We start from the raw sequence: 21,665 nt of genomic DNA on the forward strand, positions 1-21,665 counted from the left end.
TTTATCACATCTCTCTTCCATCCCACAACCTCTTTTCTATCTCAATAATGTAGGCTTACATTTAAAAAAAATAAATTTAGTGTACCCAATTCATTTTTTCCAATTAAGGGGCAATTTAGCTTGCACATCTTTGGGTTGTGGGGGCAAAACCCATGCAAACACGGGGAGAATGTGCAAACTCCACACAGACAGTGACCCAGAGCTGGGATCGAACCTGGGACCTCAGCGCCGTGAGGCTGCAGGGCTAACCCACTGCGCCACTGTGTGCCCCACAAGTAGGCTTACATTAACGCTGCAATGAAGTTACTGTGAAAAGCCACATTCTGACACCTGTTCAGGTACATGGAGGGAGAATTCAGAATTCTCAGCTGGTATGGGAGTTGAACCCGTGCTGTTGGCCTTATTCTGCATCACAAACCAGCTATGTAGCCCACTGAGCTAAACCAGCTTAGAGTTTCCATGAATCCCAAGCCTATCCCTGTTTTAAAAACTATTGCGGTTTTCATGGGCAATGGGCCTGGCACAATATCAGACGCCTGAGGGCAGGAAATCATTTAGTTCCCATCACCTCAATTTTTAAAAAGCGAAAATAATCTCAGTCGGATCCCCTCTTGAAATATTATTACAATCCTAACGCAAATTTAACTGGAAAACCATTGCAAATAGCCGCAAATCCAAAATGCCACGGTAATGGAAAATAAAGTATTTCTTTGTCAAAAAATTAGCAAAATATTCCGTCATCCCAGAGGCTGTTTAGCACAGGGCTAAATCGCTGGCTTTGAAAGCAGACCAAGGCAGGCCAGCAGCACGGTTCAATTCCCGTAACAGCCTCCCCGAACAGGCCCCGGAATGTGGTGACTAGGGGCTTTTCACCGTAACTTCATTTGAAGCCTACTTGTGACAATAAGCGATTTTCATTTTCATCCACAATTTGTATCACAGGAATAATCGCACTCCCTGCTGCTTGTGGAGTCCATGGTACTTGCCTTCGCCGAGTGTGCTGCTGACAGCTAGCTTAGAGGGTTTGCTAGCTCCTCGCGACGTGTAAGCCTTTATATAGAAAGTGTAGCCAGTACACGGCTGCAGATCTGTCACCGCTTGCTGGAGGGTGGTTTTGCTCACGGCCTCCTGGTACTCCATCTCCACTGCATCTACAGAAGTCAACAAAATGGTCAGGAAGCGTAAGCGGGGGGAATCTCTACATCAGTAATCAACCAGAGTAAGACAGCCTCGTTGCAGGGATCTCATTAGCCGAAGTCAAAGACAGTCACATCCAAGTTAGTCGCTGCAAGCACCTGTCCAAAATATTTGTCATGGAACAGAGTCTAACTGCCACCTGTTAAAGTCTGTCAAAAAATATTCAGACTTAATATCACAATCCTAAAACCTGCAGTCTATTGGTAAGGAAGGTCTGGAGGCTTCATGTTCGTGATAGCACCAAAAACCTGGAATACTGAGAACAGTTTTGGTCCCCTTATCGAAGGAAAGATAGAGTGGCAATGGAGGCTGTCCAGAGAAGGTTCACTAGGTTGTTCCCCGGTATGGAGGGATTTTCTTATGAGGAGAGGTTGGGCCTGTACTCAATGGAGTTTAAAAGAATGACAGGTGACCTTATTGAGACATATAGGATTCTCAGGGGGCCTGATAGGGTGGATGCTGAGAGGATGTTTCCCCTTGTGGGAGAGTCTCGGACCAGAAGGCATAATCTCAGAGTAAGGGGTCATCCATTTAAGACAGAGATGAGGAGGAATTTCTTCTCTCAGAGGGTAGTGAATCTGTGGAATTCTTTACCGCAGAGAGCTGTAGAGGCTGGGTCACTAAGTATGTTCAAGGCTGAGATAGACAGATGTTTAATCAGTAAGGGCATCAAGGGTTAAGGGGAAAAGGCAGGAAAATGGAGTTGAGGATTATATCAGATCAGTCGCAATCTTATTGAATGGTGGAGCAGACTTGATGGGCCGAATGGCCTACTTCTATCCCCATGTCTTCTGGTCTTAGCGCCCAATCAAGCAGCAATCAACACCAATTTCAAAGTGAGCATCCTGCCTGACAACATTCCCAACTGGTTTGAGGAAATGGCAATTGTAGAGAACCTTAGGACATGGTGGCCGAGATTTTTCGGCCATTCACAGCGGTGGGATCTTCCGGTTCCACCGTCAGCGCACCACCACCGTGGGTTTCTCGGGTGCATTCTACAGGAAACCCCCGTTGACAACAGCGAGACTAGAAGATCCCGCCACTGGTTAATGACGGGCCTCCTCCCGCCGCTGCGAAACACACAGCGGGTTGCTCGGTAAGTCCCACCCAATGTGTCTGGACTCCAAAACAGTCATCTGATGAAGGTCCACGCAACCACCAGTAAATCCTGGGTCTCAATAAGAAAAGAGGCGAAGCGTAGAAGAAAAAACAAAATTTAGTAGAAGGGTTTTGCCAGATTGGGAGGTAGTACTGAGTGGAGTAACCTGGGCTCAACTACTGTTTCTCATTTAGATCATCGACTGAAGTTCCGAAACTCAGTGCAAAGTGGACACATTTGCTGATGACACCAGACAAGGAAGGAGGATGCAATTGGAAGAGGCAGTGCTAGAAATCACAGAATGAGTGGGTAATGCATGTAAGTGTGCAGGGCAGATTCAATGGAATGCTGACAGCTATTGCACAAAAAGAAGAAAAATAACGCAAGGTCCATATTCCATGACTGGGGCACAAATTGCTGAGGAGAAATCAGAAATAGCCCCATGGTGCGAGACACTGAAATCTTTCCTTCCCCACCTGTAAATACCTTAGGGTTTTAAATCATGATCACAGAAGATTATGATCTCACAATGGAACAGCTCTTTTGATCAGGATAGATCCCACTCAAGAATAAGGAATTTTCAGGTGACAGTTTCCTCATGATAGGTAGCTTATGACACGTCACCTCTTCTCCAGATGGCCAGGACTGTTCAGTTACAAGTACAAGTAATTTGGGACACAAAAATACCAAAGGACAGAGCTAAAGATCGAATTTGATCCTGAGTTGTTTTGTGACTCCTCCAAAATGGAGAGTGCATACAGATATTGCCTGGGAACAGCATCACCTGAACGCCACCCCCCCCTCCCCCCCAAGTCATACACCATCCTGACTTGGAACGATGCCGCTGTTCCTTCACTGCCGTTGGGCCAAATATCACAGAGCTCCCTCCCTAACAGCACTGCGGATGTACCTACACCGCATGGACTGCAGCAGTTCAAAAAGGTGGCTCACCGCCACCTTCTCAAGGGTAATGACGGATGGGCAATAAATGATGGCCTAGCCAGCGACATCAAATATCCCGCGACAGGATAAATTTAAAAGGTTTATTTCCATCTCTCTGGAAGAATTCATAGAGTTGGCAATGTATTTATTGTGGAATGATCAAACAAATGACCAACCAACCATCTGACAACCATTGTACGCTGAGGTTTTTTGGAAAGTTCTTGATCCATCTTGTGTCAATTAAATTGCTCCTCGGCACTGCTGCTGAGTGACCAAAACAAAATGATAATGTGAAAGGAGGTATTTGTTCACCCACCTGCAGTTTTCCTGATGTGCAGTACATAACCGATAATGTCACGTGTATTTTCCGAGGGCTCGCTCCAGGACACGTGAATGGCCGTCGCAGAGAGAGCAGCGGCTTTTACTTCGCGAGGTGGACCAGGAAGTCCCTCCGCCCACAGTACCGTTAACCGTGCACTGGCTTGGGTCGATCCAGCATCATTTTCAGCAATACACTGGTAGATTGCTTCATCCTCTGGAGAGATCCCATTTATTGTAAGAGTACTGGGAAAAGAGAGAAAATAAAATACATCGTACATCCCACAAGGGAAAAATGTGTTGGTAGAATTGACTTTTCTTGATCTTTTTTCCTTTCCAATTGTCTCTTTTCAATTTGCCCTCCCGCTCTTGAAGTTGTGTTCAGCTACAATTAACCTTGCATATCTGATCAAAGGGGCAATTATTCATGTGTGAGCTTTCAGCGTGAATGTTAGAGGCAATTCAACCAACTCTCACCCAGCATTCAGACATGCAAATCATCCGGAAGGGGCACTGAACAGCATTTGGTAGTGGGAATCCTCACCTACTGCCTCTTCCCCAGAGCTACTAAGCCCAATTGTTCAGCCCTCTACTATCATTCCAACTGATATTAGCTAGCACAATACTGACCAGAGAGAGGTACAGCTAGTTTTGTTGGTTTACATGTCAAAGCTGACGCCATGTTTCCGCATTACGTTGTCAAGGAGTTACATGCCAATGTCAAGAAGGGGATGTAATCATTGGATGATTGTGTGCTGGGAGGAGAAGCCATTGCTAGAGATGTTTATTGAAAGTGGAAGTAAAGAAAGGCAGTCCCACAGAGATGGACAGTGGAGGAGAGGCATTAGAAGAGGATGGAATGGTTAAGCAGCTAAAACAAACCTCAGAGACGTAAGTGCAGGAGCAAGAGAGGGTTTCGAGGATGGTCACAGAGGAAGCCATTCATGATTTTGGTTTGGAGAGGCAGAAAACTGGAGGGATTCAAACAGGAAGATGCTGAAATTTGAGTAAATGCTTTCTTCATAGAGACTTCTTCAAATACCAATCGAGGTAAAACAACACAAATCATTTTCCTGAGGGCACAGCCTGCTTCACGGCCAAGCTGTGATATTTCACAAGTGCTAAAGTGCCGCGGGAATATGCTTAAAATACTTGAGTATTTGTTGTGAGTCTGAGGCTGTCTAATTCAGGAGCTTGAGAGATTCCACAACGCTCAGTCAATGTTGAGTGCCATTTCCGTTGTGTGGGAGGAATGCTCCCCAAAGAACACTGCGAGGATTGATGGAATGGCAAGAGACCATTTGGCAGGTCTGTAGACTGGTATAATTCCAGATGCTAGTGGGATGGGTCAGTCAGGAGTGATTTATAACATGTTCAACCGCATGACGGTGAGTGCAGCTTTATTTAAACCAGAAGTCTTTGCCCGATCATCACTTTGGCACAGATCCTAACCTCAGTAAATATGCAAAAAGAAATCCAACTGTTTATTCTGAGGCCAACCACTGCCAGTAATTCTGAAGAAACCCAGATTTGCTCTACAGGTGTTATCTGGGAAAGAGACATAGCTTTGTGCTTTCATGATCAGGACTGTCATTTCAGAGGGCCATGCCTGGTTTAGCTAGGGCTACGCAGATAGATTTGGTGGAGTACAGATATTGGTCTGTGCTGCTGATACAAGTGAAGCAGAATGTGTAGCTGAACTATCAGGTGACAGATATATCTGATTGAACCCATAAGTTTGACCTGCACTTTAGATCTGGTTCATTAGAATGGTATCTCATTCCTTTGTCAGAATCCTTCACTGACTGGAGGCACTGACCCAGGCTAGAGTATAATTCCACAGCAACACTAACACCTTTGAGGATGCCATCCTTCGAGGGTATAAAAGTCAAACCTAGACCTGCCTTAACTGATGCCCACTAAAGCACACTTTCAAAGGGGAAACCACCGGATAATATCAGAAGGGATGGAATTATGGCTGATTTCTCCCTCACTAAATCTCGAGGCCAAGCCTAACGCTCCAACTGCCACCCAATAGATTTTCTTCTTCCAAGCTTCCACTTAACAAAGTGGGCAGGGGGCCGACATGCTTCATGCTGACCCGCCCCCACGGCCATTCCATGCAGTGGGGCAGCTAAGTGAGGACCAACTGGGACTTCCATTCTCACTGGGGAGGATGCCCACCCACTGGAGCTGCCAGGTTCAGATTGGACAGAAGCTCCATTAATCCTTGCAGAAGGCCTGTGGACCCCGGGGCAGATAGATCTTGGGCCTTGGGCTCGGAAAGTTTGAGTAAGTCAGGGAGGGGAGGTCAGGCTGGAGGGGAGGGGGTGGGTTTGAGGCTGCAGGAGGATAGAAAGGAAGAGGGAGTTTGATCAAGGAATCATAGAATCCCTACAGTGCAGAGGAGGCCATTCGGCCCATTGAATCTGCACCGACTGTCCGAAAGAGCACCCTAACCTACGCCCACTGTCCCCAATCCCCGTAACCCCACATAACCTTTCGACACTCGGGGGGCTGCCCCACCATCCTCAAAGGGCAGACCCAAAAAGGGAAACCTTCCTGCTTGCCCTTTGAAGAACTTTATTCATTTTTTAAAAATCAGGCTGCCCGCTCTCGCCCAGCTACCCACACCATATCAGGGTCAACTGGCTTGATAACAATTCCCTAATTGATCCTTGATTACTTCTTTGACTATGGTGGGTGGACTGCCAAATATGGTGCCTGTCCATTCTCTCTTCCCCATATTATGGGGGTGAGCTAGGGTGTGGGCAGGGAGGTGGTGGGGTGGGTATTTTAGCCCCCCCCCCACCCCCCCCCCCCCCCGCCCAAAACACATCTGGTGGGGACATGTAAAATACAACTTAATGTGTGAGATCCTCTTGGTATCTTCGTCTGTCGACTCAGCTACGAGGAGGATCTCAGATCAGGGGAAGCAAATGCTGGTCTTGAATCTCACATCTATGGCCACAGAAAGACTACGACACTGGCACACACTAATGCCACGAGTTTCTGTTCACAGTGTTTCTCCAGGGTGGAGTCGCATCAGTGGAGCAGGAGATCCATTGTGGAAATCTCAGGCGTTGTTGTCTTCAGAGGCCTTCAACATCCTTTTATCTGGCACCCATAATGATTTTGTTTCACGTGAAGTGATTAGAAGTGTAAGGTGCCACATTATATGCAAACAGCGGCTGTAAAGTTGCCAAATATTTAACAATCACCTCCATAACTCCGTCCTAAATTCTAATCTCCCTTGCTTTAACAAAGAAAATCGAAGATTGATTGCGAAAAACATAAAGCTGATTTTGAATCCAAATAACACACACGCACACAAGCACACTGAATGTAAAGCAACTCTCGGAATATAAATGAGAACTCTTGTCAGAACATTTTACTTTACGATTGAGAAGCTTCCGTAATAGCCTGTACTATGAAAGGTACATGCAGGCCTTTCTCCCAACACAACTTAATAGACATGAACATTTCATTGTCTGGATGGTGGACACGTGTTCATTGGCGCACACTTCAATCAGGGTTTCCGCATTCAAATGAAAGACATTTCACTTTGAAACAGAAAGGTCTGCTTATACGCTGAGGCTTCCTGGAACTCCTGGAGTTTCCCATTGAATGTGCTGCGTCCTGATGGGATTAATAAAGTCCAGTGAGACAACAGATCAAAGAGACTCCTTTAACACCCATTGTCAGTGTCTTCTCTCACTGCCCCTGGCTTGGGTATTGTAAAATAAGCTCACTACTTTCCTGCTGAAGCCAGCCATTTCCTCTCTTCACCAGGGAGGCCTATCGATGGGTGAGACATATTTCTTGAACCATCCTTGTGAGTGATGTCGGTCAAAAACCGGGAAAAGGAATTCCTCCCTTTTATCGGACCTTATGATGGAGAGGACGGGGGCGGGCTGGGATCACCGTGCGCTGAAGCTGATTGCAGGGGTATCAAGTATGTGTGCTTCCTTAATGATGGCAGCCTTCAGGGCAGCTGAATTGGGGGAAGATAGCCTCAACAGGCTTTAGGCCTAAATATTTCAGGCGCGAGGGCCCCAGAGGCCTCATTTTCTCCCTTTCCAGATATGGTGCCATGGGGCACTCCCAACTCTAACGAGCATGTACATGACCTGCCTGTCACACTGGGCACTAATCTTGTGCCCAGAAACTGGTTGCGGCGCCATCACGTTTCTTGGCTACTCTACCTAGTTTTAGTTCAGTCAATTCAATGCCAGATATCGAGAAAAAACTCTCGACGGCCTTAGTATTTCCCAGCCTTTACTTTCAGAATGCCCAGTCGATATAGCCCACTATATTTAGAATTGCTTCCTTTCAAATTCTCATTAAGGCTCGGTGTCAGTTTGCACATCACTGGGAAATATAGCAAGGATAGAGAGAGTTTGCCTGCTTCCTGCCATTTAAATCACATGCCTGTGAAGCTCTCGCGCCCAATACAATGCACCGACAGCTGCCATGGGAAAGCCAATGCAGGGTTAGTGCCCGCAGACATTCACACCAAAGTGTGAGAGAGAGATATTATATATTTGTATATAAAAAGCTGCAGTCCATTGAGAGAAGAACATTCGAAGGCTGTTGTCTTGCACACAAGCAATAAGCATGACTGATTTTCCTAAGGTCATGGGGTCAGACCAATGACCAGCCTTCCCCCAGACAAAAGAGCCACAAAGCCAGAGTTGCAGAGGCACTGGGAGAAAGGTGATCCGACACAAAAGGCATCCCTCTGGGACTGGACAACAAAACAAACCAGGGAACCTTGAAGGGAATTAAATCTACAGGGCTCAAGCGTGAGTCTGGAAGGCTGGCCTCAAATCCCAAAGGATTGACCCCCCCCCCCCCCCACACCACCATCCCCCCTCCTCATCGGGCACTGCCAGAGTGACAGCTTCTTTCACGGCATTAGCACTGAATTGATTGCCGCTTCAGGCAACAGATTCAGAGAGGCAGTCAAGACTGATTCCTTGGAGTTGATTTAAATGTCTGTCCAACACTCCCCCCATTTCACCCAACTTCCAAAATCAGTTGATGAAAGCCCCCAGAGGATTTTCTCTCTTCTTAGGGCAGGGGAGTTGGTTCTCTGCTACCAACGGCAAGACAGTTTTTCCCCGTTAAATTGTGTCCGTTGCATGACCTACGAAACTCCCACGCATGTGACAAGAGATTGAAGGGACTGCGAACCTTTGGGGAAAAGTAAAATGTCTCCTAACCCTGGGGACTGCTGAACCCCTTGGCCTTGCCCAGCTGTCGGGAGCAGAGATCGTGAGGAAAATCACACAAATTAAAAACCAACAAGGCTGCCAGCTCCGTCTTGGCCAGGAATCGCCCCGGATTCATCAGAACAAAGGAGGCCTCGAAACGTATTCCAGCCAGCACGGTGGCGCAGTGGGTTAGCCCTGATGCCTCACGATGCCGAGGTCCCAGGTTCGATCCCAGCTCTGGGTCACACTCCGTGTGGAGTTTGCACATTCTCCCCGTGTTTGCGTGGGTTTCGCCCCCACAACCCAAAGATGTGCAGGGTAGGTGGATTGGCCACGCTAAATTGCCCCTTAATTGGAAAAAATAATTGGGTACTCTAAATTTATTTTAAAAAAGAAAAGTATCCCAACAGTTAGCAGTCGCATAGCCCGGCTGCCTGTTAATTTGATGGCCATCTTGTTCAGCCTGTTCTTTTTATTTGACGTCTTGACCTTCTTAAATTACAGTCAGTAGCCAGAGAAACATGATCAGCAACAACATTTTTTTTAGCCTGTATGCTTAAAACAGCCTCCACTGGAGCGTAGCGATCTTGAAATAACATATTTTCTTTGAGTAATAACAATAATAATTCATACATTTAAAAGGAGCAGTTTGCACATTCTGCTGCAGCAAGTATTGATAAACACGTAAATCAAGCCGTGCAAGGAATTCATCTACAACTTTCTCAGATGCTCTTGCGATGGTCAAAACTCCTGCATAAACAGTGAAAATAGCTAAAAATAGCCGGTTGCATCTGTTCTTTCAGATATTCCACTGACTATCTACTGGATTTGTTTATCGTCACGTGTACCTAGGTACAGTGAAAAATATTTTTCTGCGAGCAGCTCAAATAGAACGTTTTGTACATGAAAAGAAAATAAAATAAAAAGAAAGTACAGAATAGGGCAACACAAGGTCCCCAATGTAAATACATAGACACCGGCGTCGGGTGAAGCATACAGGGTGTAGTATTAATCAGGTCAGTCCATAAGCGGGTCGTTTAGGAGTCTGGTAACAGCGGGGAAGAAGCTGTTTTAGAATCTGTTTGTGCGTGTTCTCAGACTTTTGTATCTCCTGCCCGATGGAAGAAGTTGGAAGAGTGATAAGCCGGGTGGGAGGGGTCTTTGATTATGCTGCCCGCTTTCGCCAGGCAGCGGGAGGTGTAGATGGAGTCAATGGATGGGAGGCGGGTTCGTGTGATGGACTGGGCTGTGACCACGACTCTGAAGTTTCTTGCGGTCTTGCGCCGCCGAGCAGTTGCCATACCAGGCTGTGAAGCAGCCAGATAGGATGGGCCAACCTGTGAAAATTCTTCCCCTGGTTTCCAATGGTTGGTGCCGAAATGGTAGCAAGACTGCCACAGTTAGCCACCTAAAGCTTTAACAAGGCCCTAAGATTTTTCTTTTGGTTAAGATTAGTGTTTAAAAATGAAGATCTCAAATCCTGAGGGATTACTTTTTGTTTTGTTTCTTGATGCGCTTTGATTTATATAGACTGTCTCTCCATTTGAACCCCGGTCCCACATGTGATGGGATAGCGACGTAAGGCCCAACACTAGCTGGTCTCATTTTGGGAATACCTCTATCCTCACAGGTGGGACAAGGGGGTTCAGCACGCTGCTACTGAAGGATAAAGAGATTTTTAAAAATTGATATGTGTTGTGATTAGAGTTGTCAACCCTCTGGATTGTCCCAGAGTCTTCAAGAAGTGAAGATGAATCTGGGCCTTACCACGAGCAACCCAGAAAAAAAACCCACAGAGGGTTTTTATTGAATAAAGTTATCTTAATTTCCCCCATTTTGTTTGAACACTTATTGGTATAACTAATATACAGAGTTTTGGGGTATAAAGGGTGGTTTGATAGTCAAGAATCATCCAATTGCGTCATGTGTGCATCTCAAATGGACAAGAATATGGGGCTGGATTCTCCGAGCCAAGTTACCGATGGCGTGGTGCTAACCACATATCGGCCGTCGGGAACGGCCAGTGGCAGCTGCAGACTCAGTCCGCAGCCGCCCTGGTGGGGGGCAGGGGGGTCATTCACCAGGGGGGGGGGAATCGTTCACTGGGGGGGGGGGCACCTCACGGGCAGCACAGATCCGCCGGCATGCGCGATCTCGGGGGGCTTACATTTTTGCTGCCGCTCCGCAGTCCGAGTCCGCCATGTCCACGGGGCGGCTGCCGCCGTGCGCATACGCGGACTCCCGACCGGAGGTGCGGGGCCCCGTATCCGCAGCCAGAGCTGCAAGAAGCACTCCGAGGCCCTGCCAGCCCCCTGCAGGTAGGAGAATCGCTCAGGACCAGGACTTTCTTAAGGAAAGTCCTGAGTGAAATGCCCGCACTTTGACACTGGTGTCGGGACATAGCCCTATCATTGGAGAATCCCGCCCATGGTGTGCCTAGAGGCTGGACATGTTGGGTACACATGAAGACGGATTGGGGGGGGCAGGGGCGGGGGAGACATTATATGATGATGGCTCCAGGAATAAATTCAACCAGAGTTAGCAAGCCTAAGGTGTGAAGTGGGTGCATGAATGCCAAATTTAGCCATGCAAAGGCCAGTGTTCAAGCTTCTTAGGAGTGCACAGCCTTGTGTATATTAATGAGACTCAATGCCAGTCTCTCTGAGGTGGAGATGCCGGCGTTGGACTGGGGTGAGCACAGTAAGAAGTTTTACAACACCAGGTTAAAGTCCAACAGGCTTGTTTCGATGTCACTAGCTCCGAAAGCTAGTGACATCGAAACAAACCTGTTGGACTTTAACCTGGTGTTGTAAAACTTCTTACCAGTCTCTCTGAGAGAGTGAGACCAGTCCTGTTCCGCTCAGGCTCAGGAATCGTCACAGCAGCTAAATAGATTGTGTTCTCTTGACTCCAAAGTGTCCCAATCACACTCTCCCCATCCACCCTTGTTGTCGGTAGCAGAGTGGTTAGCACTGTTGCTTCACTGCCCCAGGGTCCCAGGTTCAATTCCCAGCTTGGGTCACTGTCTGTGCAGAGTCTGCACGTTCTCCCCGTATCTGCATGGGTTTCCTCCTGTTTCCTCCCACAAGTCCCGAAGACGTGCTGTGCTGTTAGGAAAGTTGGACATTCTGAATTCTCCCTCTGTGCACCCGAACAGGCGCCGGAGTGTGGCGACGAGGGCATTTTCACAGTAACTTCATTGCAGTGTTAATGTAAGCTTACTTGTGGCAATAAGATTATTACTTACTTTGTTGTTCCAACCTTTCGCATTCCCATCACCCCACCCCTTTGGGATATTGCCGGCGAGAGAAGCAGCCAAATATTCATTTAATTCAGTTGACCAAAGTGTATGTGGGGGCACAACAGGAGCCAGCAGCTCACCTACTTAATATTTGCAAGAAGAGGCATAACTTTGAGCAAAACTGGTTTGCACAAACGCTGGGCGGCAAGAAATTCCTCTCCGAAATCTGCCTCTACGGCGCAGGTCGTGAAGGACAGATTCCCTCAAAAGCACTCTGCCTCTACTTACTTGTTGTTGTTTTTCAGTTTGATGTGACCACTGGGCGCTAGGATTTCCCCGTTTTTCAGCCAGGTAAGATGTGGGATTGGCTCTCCCTGAGCCAGACAGTTGAAAATGGCAGTAGTTCCAACTGGCCTGGAAATAGACTGTGGGTATTGTACAAACTCTGCAGGAGCTGGAATACAAAACAGGACAAGTCACCTCAGCTTAGAAGGTCGACAAGTAAAATCTCAAAACCCAAAATAAACGCTGCACAATATCACTCAACTCCACTCATGCCCCAACACACCCGCTGTTAGCATCCTCATCCATAGAACATACAGTGCAGAAGGAGGCCATTTGGCCCATCGAGTCTGCACCCACCCACTTAAGCCCTCACTTCCACCCTATCCCCGTAACCCAGTCGCTGAGGGCAATTTATCATGGCCAATCTACCTACCCTGCACGTCTTTGGACTGTGGGAGGAAACCGGAGCACCCGGAGGAAACCCACGCAGACACGGGGAGAACGTGCAGACTCCGTACAGATAGGGACATAGTGGGGAATTGAACCTGGGAACCTGGCACTGTGAAGCCACAGTGCTATCCACTTGTGCTACCGTGTTGCCCATCCATGCTGATGTTACCTCCAGACATTGTTATTCTTGACATTCAATGGTAGGACCATTACTAAATCCCCCACGAGAAGCTGAACTAGTCTAGCCATATATTGTCATGTGAGAGAACATTTAAGAACTGGGTGTTTATTAAATAGTTGCAGTGGATGTCCATTTAAGAAATGTGTGTTTATCAAATAGCTGCAGTGATGTCAGAGTGTGGGTGGAGCTGGGCTGTCTTTCGCTTTCGCTTTGAGCAGGCAGCTACACGGTGTGTTTAGTTTTGTTTTGAGGGCTGGATAGCTGCAGGAAAAGCAAGCAGCTGTATAAGGATCTCTCTGCAATCTAAAGACTGTCTCCAGATCATTTGGGTGATCTCAAAGTGATAACTGCTCTCAGTAGAGAATTTAAATCTGTGTTAAAAAGGGTCTTTTGTCTTATGGATGCTGTGAGGAAAGATTAAGGGTGACTATAGAATATTGTATCTGTGGGGATGATTGGTGTTGATAGTTTTTAAGATGTTTACTGTGGGTTTATAAAGTGTTATCTGGTTGCATAAATAAACATTGGGCGGGACCCTCCCCCCCCCGGGCCGGGTGGGAGAATCGCCGGGGTGCCACGCAAATCGCGCCATGCCGCCCCGACACCCGCACGCGATTCTCCCCCCCCCCCCCCCCCGAAACCAGCGGCGCGCGAATCGCGTGGGCCACTCGGAGAATCGCCGCAAACAGCGAGCGGTGATTCTCCGGCCCATTTGGGCCGGGCGTAAACAGCCTAGTCCCACCAGCGCCGTCCACACCTGGTCGCTGCCGGCGGGTGCTCGTCGCCAAGGCTTGGGGGACAGCCTGTGGGGGAGGGAGGGGGACTCCGTTCCCGGGGGGGGGGGGGCCTCCGATGGGGTCTGGCCCTCGATCGGGGCTCACCGATCGGCAGGCCAGCCTCTCCACCCCCCCCCCCCCCCCAGGCCTACTTCCTTGTGCGGCCGGCCCCAGAACCCCGGCGCCATGTTGGTGAGGGGCCGGAGCGCTCCGCGAGGTTACCGCGCATGCGTTGGTTGGCACCGGCGCCACTGCACATGCGCGGGACCCAAGGCTCCGCATCTTTTGCGCGGCGCCGAGTCTCTGACGCGTTTTTCACTCTGGTTTTTACTCCGGCGTCGGCACTTAGACTCCCGTAGGGAGAATCACGCCCATTGTTTTAATTTAAAAGCACTTTAGCTCTCTGTTGCATCACACCTGTAAAGCAGGCCCGTGTGCTCCCCATAACCACAATCTATTAGAAGTTGTGGGTCAGGTGAACTCCATGATACACTTTGGGGTTCTCTAAACCCTGGCCCATAGATATAGGCAGCACGGTAGCACAGTGGTTAGCACTGTTGCTTCACAACTCCAGGGTCCCAAGTCTGATTCCCGGCTGGGTCACTGTCTGTGTGGAATCTGCATGTTCTCCCCGTGTCTGCGTGGGTTTCCTCCGGGTGCTCCGGTTTCCTCCCACAAGTCACAAAAGATGTGCTATTAGGTAATTTGGACAGTCTAAATTCTCCCTCTGTGTACCAAAACAGGCGCTGGAATGTGGCGATTAGGAACTTTTCACAGTAACTTCATTGCAATGTAAGCCTACTTGTGACAATAAAGATTATTATTATATTTATATATCGATATACCATGGCTCCAAGGGCAGGTCAGAGGCTAGGAATCCTGCAGCGAGTAACTCACTTCCTGACACGCCAAAGCCTGTCCACCATCTACAAGGTCAGGACTGTGATGAAATACTCTCCACTTGCCTGGAAGAGTGCGATTTTAACACTCAAAAAGATCATTGTCATCCAGGGCAATACAGCCCGCTTGATTATCATCCCATCCACAATCATTCACCCCCTCCACGACCAATGCACCGTGGGGGCAGCATGTACCATCCACAAAATGCACCACAGCAATTCACTAAAGCTCCTTCGGCAGCACCTTCCAAACCCGCGACAGTTACCACCTAGAAGGGCAAGAGCAGCAGATGCTTGGGAACACCATCACCTGCATGATCCCCAAGAAGGGGCACACCATCTTGACTTGGAACTGTATCACTGTTCCTTCACTGTCGCTGGGTGGAAACCATGGATCTCCCGCTTTAACAACACTGTGGGTGTTCCTAAAACACATGTGGCTGGATTCTCCGTTCCTGAGACGAAGTGTTAAAACCGGGGCAGGATTTGGGAACTTCCATGACAGCAAAACTGGCGCCGCACCTGGACCGATTCAGCGCCTGTTGAGGGGGCTAGCACCGTTTCCACGTGGAACACAATCGACTCCAGTGAGAAGCGGCGCCAGATTCGCGATTGAAACTGACAAGCTGCAGCCACATATACACACTTCACTCCCCGCACACACCATCCCAGTCAACACGATGGCAGCAAGACGCGCAGCACAATGCTTCACCGAGGTCGAGACCCTCCGGGACACGGTGGAAGAGAGGCAGGCCACCCTGTACCCCAGCCCAGGAAGGAGGTTGCCAGCCGCCGCTGTTCACCGTGCCTGTGCGCAGGTGGCAGAAGCGGTCAGCGCCACAAGTAACACCGTACGGGCCGGCCTGCAGTGCAGGAAGAAACTGCACGACCTGCTCAGGGCGGCCGGGGTGAGTAGGCAGAACTGTGCCCCTGGCACCTACACCCCGTCCCATTCACCCGTAGACACTCCCGCCTCCACCCCCCACCCCCCAACAGGAGGGCGGCCGAAAACACAACCTGCACCACATGCAGGCACCCATACTGGCTGCCATGGCCTGGTGCCCTAGCCACTGAGGCCAACAGTCCCCCCCCCCACCCAAGCTGCATTCGTTGGACTGTCAAACACTGTTGTTTTCTGTTTCTTCCCCACCCCCCAGAAAAGGCCGCCTATAACCGCCTACAGCCCATGAACTTCAACGGTTCAAGAAGGCACCTCAACACCACCTTCTCAATAGTAATTAGGGATGGACCAATAAATGCCGACCTAGCCAGCGAAGCACACATCCCATGAACAAATATTTCATTTCATAACCTGCTTTCTTTCTCCAATAATGTTCATATTCTACATCCCGTTTTATATCCAGTAAAGTGAAAGGGTGGGCCATTTGAAGTACTTTCTGTGCTGAGGACTGTTGCAAACTCTCGGAGACTGATCATTTTCAAAGGAAAGGGATCCCCTCAAAGCCAACGGAAAGTAAACCACTGGACAAGATTTTACTTTTTAGAACTTTTACTGTAACAAACCAACTGAAGTCAACATTATTCAATTAACAGGGAAGGATAGTTCAAATTAAAACGTAAATTTTTCTTCAAATAGTTGATACAATAAAAATATCCCTCATGTAGTTATAAGCACTCGCATTACTTCCCACACAAGTGTGGCACCATTTTCAATCTCTCAATCTTTCCAACATAGGGCGTCATTCTCCGACCCCCCAGCCGGTTGCCGAAGTCTCCGGTACCGGAGAATTGAGCGGGGGGGGCCCGCCAACCGGCGCGGCCCGATTCCCGCCCCCGCCCAATTCTCCGGCCCGGATGGGCCGAAGTCCCGCCGAGAAATTGCCTGTCCCGCCGGCGTAAATTAAAATAGGTATTTACCGGCGGGACAAGGCGGCGTGGGCGGGCTCCGGGGTCCTGGGGGGGGGGGGGGGGGGGGCGCGGGCCGATCTCGCCCCGGGGGGTGCCCCCACGGTGGCCTGGCCCGCGATCGGGGCCCACCGATCCACGGGCGGGCCTGTGCCGTGGGGGCACTCTTTCCCTTCCGCCTCCGCAACGGTCTCCACTATGGCGGAAGAGACTCCCACCACTGCGCATGCGCGGGAAACTTTCAGCGGCCGCTGACGCTCCCGGGCATGCGCTGCCCGGAGATGTCATTTCCGCGCCAGCTGGCGGGGCAACATGGGCCGTTTCCGCCAGCTGGCGGGGCGGAAATCCCTCCGGCGTCGGCCTAGCCCCTCAATGTTGGGGCTCGGCCCCCAAAGATGCGGAGCATTCCGCACCTTTGGGGCGGCGCGATGCCCGTCTGATTGGCGCCGTTTTGGGCGCCAGTCGGCGGACATCGCGCCGTTTGGGGAGAATTTCGCCCCTGGTCTTTGTTTTCAGGGTCTCCCACTTCCCATCCAATCAATTTGGCCTTGAGCCGCATTCACCAGCAGCTGTATTCCTTCCGAAGTCCCTGGACATGGTTAACACTGACAAGGTGGATGTCTACAAACCCTCTCTCACTCAGGTCATGACAGCCCTGTTGACACAGAATCCCTAGGGACTCTTTTCTCCAACCTGTTTAAATGGTCTAGTGAGCTGCAGCAACACTGAAACCACAGCAGTAGGTCGTGTCCAATCCACAATCCCTTTGTGTCTTCTGTGTTCTGTCAGTTCCAATGGTATAACACAGACACTAACACAGTCTCTGCTCTATTCTCAAGGCCCTGCTTCAGCACCAAGACCTGTTACAAAACTGCCAAACAGCAATTCCCATTTGGAAAGAATCTTGCTTCTTTTACTCATCCGAATTCACAGTGTGTTCTTAACTGCCAAGCAGAAAATATAGGCTGAAACCCCACTCCATTGCATTTAGCTTTCTATTGACCTTTTTTCTGAGTCATTCATCGCTATGGCAACCCAGGTCACATGAGAATTTCTTAGAATCTAATGACGTAATTATCAGGAAACCAATTTACCCTCTTTCAGAATACTCCCCAGTCCCCTTTAGTCTTAAAGGGGCATCACACTAAAACACAATCCAGGTTTCCCAAAGCATAGGGGTCATCAAAGAACAAAGAAATGTACATCACTGGAACAGGCCCTTCGGCCCTCCAAGCCTGTGCCAATCATGATGCCCTAACTAAAAACAAAACCTTCTGTCCTTACTCGGCCCGTATCCCTCTATTTCCTCCCTCTTCATGTACCCATCCAGATGCCTCTTAAATGTTGCTAATGTGCCTGCTTCCACCACATCCTCTGGCAGCACGTTACAGACACACACCATTCGCTGCGTGAAAAACATACCCTGCACCTTCTCCCTTAAACTTTCCCCCTCTCACCTTGAACCTGTGCCCCCTTGTAATTGTCATTTCCACCCTTGGAAAAAGCCTCTGACTATCCACCCCGTCTATGCCTCTCATAATTTTATAGACCTCTATCAGGTCTCCCCTCAGCCTCTGTCTTTCCAGTGAAAACAATCCTAGTTTATTCAGCCTCTCCTCATAGCCAACACCATCGAGACCAGGCAACATCCTGGTGAACCTTCATTGCACTCTCTCCAAAGCTTCCACTAATGTGGTGACCAGAGCTGCAGGCAATACTCCAAACGCGGCTGAACCAAGGTTTTATACAGCTGCAACATGATTTCCCACACACAGTAGGGAACTCCATCAACACCATCTCGTTCATTGTTGCACTAAAATCTACAGTCCCTCATCATTGTGTCCAACTGCTTCTTGAATGACTTCACTATATTGACCTTCACTATTCACTATTGAAGCCATTCAGGTATTGAACACTCTGTGTGAAGAATTGCCACTGGTCACCTTGGCTTTGACCTTGATCTCCTTGTCCTGCATTTGTAGTTTAACTTGAAACAGTACTTCCGGTTTTATCTTTCCAGTCCATTTGATGTCTGATTATTTCTATAAGATGTCCTCTCATATACCTAAAGTTGGAGTTTTTATAATGTTTCCTCATTATTCCATCCTTTGATACGAGGAACAAGATGTATCGTTCTTCTTTACACCATTATCAAGACTTGGGTATTTGCCTTGTGTATTTGATGACTAGAACTGAACTCAACATTCAAGGTATAATCTGACCAGAACACTAAACAATGTCAGCGGGGGGGGCCTCAGACTTCAACCCCACTGATGTGGCGACAATATCAGGAAATGCAATGACCAGTGGAAAGACTAGATTCAGCACGGTGTCCTGGATACTAATGGTGAGCATGTTAGCACAGTGTGAGGGGGAGGTCATTGTAAGCGGCTGACATGGTTAATTCTGAGCACTCTTTCAAGGTGTGGCTGATTCATTTTACATTGCCTGACCTGGTAAAGCGGTGAGTGGTCATCTATCCAATCAGAGAATTGGTATTGGCCCTCCTTTCTGTTAATCTGCTAGAGCTCTCCATGAACCTCTCCTTTTGCCCATTCCAAGGTGATGCTCCCTCCTAAGCAACACTTTCAGCATCAGCATCCCCAAAGCAGGAGGCAATATGTCCTACAGCTGTCCTCTCTTGATATTTCCAGGTCGTGAAACCTGTCACTTACAAGCAAAATAATGTTTGGCCCTCTGATCCCTTCAAGTTGCTGCAGATCCTTAAATTGCACCGACCCCAGCATTTCCTGTATGGTCAATGGTCGGGTTATCAGGCAGGTCAAATCTCACGCGAAACAGGGATCGTTCTCCTGAGGGAAAAATCCAGGCTCTCTTGGTGGTCTGCTCACTGATCTTTGGCCACCTCAATCTTACCTTTCCACAACGTTCCACAGAGATGAGGAGACACTTCTTCACCCAAAGAGTGGTGAGCCGGTGGAATTCATTACCAGAGGAAGTAGTTGATGCTAAAACATTGAATGTATTCAAGAGGCAGCTAGATATGGCACATGGGGAGAGTGGGATCAAAGGCTATGGGGAGAAAGCAGGAGAAAGCAGGATTAGGCTATTGAGTTGGATGATCAGCCATGAGCATGAAGAATGGCTGAGCAGGCTTGAAGGGCCAAAAGGCCTCCTCCTGCTCCTATCTTCCATGTATCTATGTGCTCTCAGATGTTTGAATCTACAGAGGAGTCACCACCATCCCAGTCATCTCTCTGATCTATGCGCCCACAGTGAGTTCCTTGAGTATATCAGCTCTCTGGATCCTCAACCTTTCATACTACTGTTCAGCCCATGGCCCAGGTTAGTACACATTCTGTTCACAAAACGTGGGTGTGGTAAGGAGTAAGGAGAATCTCAACTATTCAGCACGCTCCGTGGTTCGGGAGGGGCCAGTTAATCAGATATGCCAATTCACTGAGATGTACGGTGAGTTCTGCGTTTTCGTCCGTGGAGAAAGTTCCAGAATGATCGCAGAGGTATCGAAGTCTCGTAAGAGAAGCAGGAGCACATGAATCGAGTGGGTGGCAACGAACGAAGATGGTGCTGCAGAGGAGGCTGAGACCAGAGCGGGGACAGCCATCAATAACCATTACCTTTGAGTCGGTCACCTCCAACCAAAAAACACACCCAACAAACACAACCCCAGAATTCTGGTTCAAAGGGAATACCAATTGGTAGAATGTCAGATTACAGAAACTTTACTGCATAATCTTTTACCCACCTATCGTTATCTTCAACCTTCTGCTTCCTTACAACATCTCAATCTCTCCTTTTCTCTTTCATATTCTTCCCTTTCCTCACAAACACACAATGCCTGTCATGGGCACATTAGACTTCTGGAAGCTCCTAACACCTTTCTCCTGACATATCCTATTTGTCTCTCCTCTCTCATTCATTCCCATGGCACACTTTCTCCCAGCCCCTCCCTTTTATGACACACTGGGGGAGAATTCTCCCAGGACTAGGTCCCATGGAGGGGGTGGGGTGGGAACTGAGGCCTGCGGCAAACCACACCATGGGCGGTATTTCCACCCACCCCCGCCGGGCGGGGGAATCGCCAGGGCGCCGCGCGACTCGCGCCCCGACTTCCCGCACGCAATTTCCCACCCCCCCCCCCCCAAACCAGCGTCGCGCAAATCGCGTGGGCCGCTCGGAGAATCGCCGCAAAGGGCGAGCGGCGATTCTCCGGCCCGGGTGGGCCAAGCGGCCGCGCGTAAACGGCCTAGACCCGCCGGCGCTGTCTACACCTGGGCGCTGCCGGCGGGTACTCGTCGCGGAGGCTTGGGGGGCGGCCGGTGGGGAGGGAGGGGGCTTCGTTCCCGGGGGGGGGGGGGGCCTCCAGAGTGGCGTTGTATGCGTTCGGGACCAACCGATCGACAGGCCTGCCTCTCTGTCGGCGGGCCTCCTTTCTTCCGCCGGCGAGCCTGGATCCATCCGGCATGTTTGTGCGGGGCGGCCTGGGGGAGAACGGCCACCATGCATGCGCTAGTTGGCGCCGGCCCAATTGTGCATGCGCGGGACCCAAGGTGCCGCGTCTTTTACGTGGCGCCGGGTCTCTGATGCCGCGCCGAGGCCTCACCCCCGTAAATCGCACGCCGCCCCTGCTAGCCCCACGGAGGGGGGAGAATAGGGGTCTGGGAACGGGCACCGATGCCGGAGTAAAACACTCCGGTTTTTACTCCGGCGTCGGCACTTAGATTCCCGTTGGGAGAATCCCGCCCCATATCTTCCAGCTTCGATCTCATTAATTAAGCAGTCGGGGGTTTCGGACATATTTCGTGTCAGGGCGGGCATGATGGTGCAAGTCATGCTCTCATATCTCGGTGCCTGTATCGAAACATGCCCAATATCATCGAGCCCCTGTTTTTATTTAAATTTAGAGTACCCAATTCATTTTTTCCAATTAAGGGGCAATTTAGCGAGGCCAGTCCACCTACCCTGCACATCTTTAGGGTTGTGGGGGCAAAACCCACGCAAACACGGGGAGAATGTGCAAACTCCACACAGACAGTGACCCAGAGCCGGGATCGAACCTGGGACCTCGGCGCCGCAAGGCAGTAGTGCTAACCACTGTGCCACCCTGCTGCCCTCATCGAGCTCCTGTTGGCAAAAGGAGATGGACCTTCTGACAAAGAAGATAGATCGCCAGGAATACCCTGAGGCAAGAAGATGGATCCCTCAATGACATT

General features: G+C 49.5%; 1 protein-coding gene across 1 annotated transcript in view; it reads right to left on the reverse strand.

Annotated features, from left to right (window-relative positions):
* The window catches only part of igdcc3 (immunoglobulin superfamily, DCC subclass, member 3), a 183,913-nt gene that overhangs the window by 12,712 nt on the left and 149,536 nt on the right, over window positions 1-21,665 (reverse strand). Inside the window, exons 7-9 of the mRNA XM_072470586.1 lie at window positions 12,302-12,467; window positions 3,555-3,802; window positions 987-1,151 (exon numbers count right to left, since the gene is read on the reverse strand). Coding sequence (XP_072326687.1) covers window positions 987-1,151; window positions 3,555-3,802; window positions 12,302-12,467 — 579 coding nt within the window. The remainder of the gene's footprint in view (window positions 1-986; window positions 1,152-3,554; window positions 3,803-12,301; window positions 12,468-21,665) is intronic.

Source organism: Scyliorhinus torazame, chromosome 12 (genome assembly GCF_047496885.1).
Source record: "Scyliorhinus torazame isolate Kashiwa2021f chromosome 12, sScyTor2.1, whole genome shotgun sequence".
Taxonomy (NCBI): Eukaryota; Metazoa; Chordata; class Chondrichthyes; order Carcharhiniformes; family Scyliorhinidae; genus Scyliorhinus; species Scyliorhinus torazame.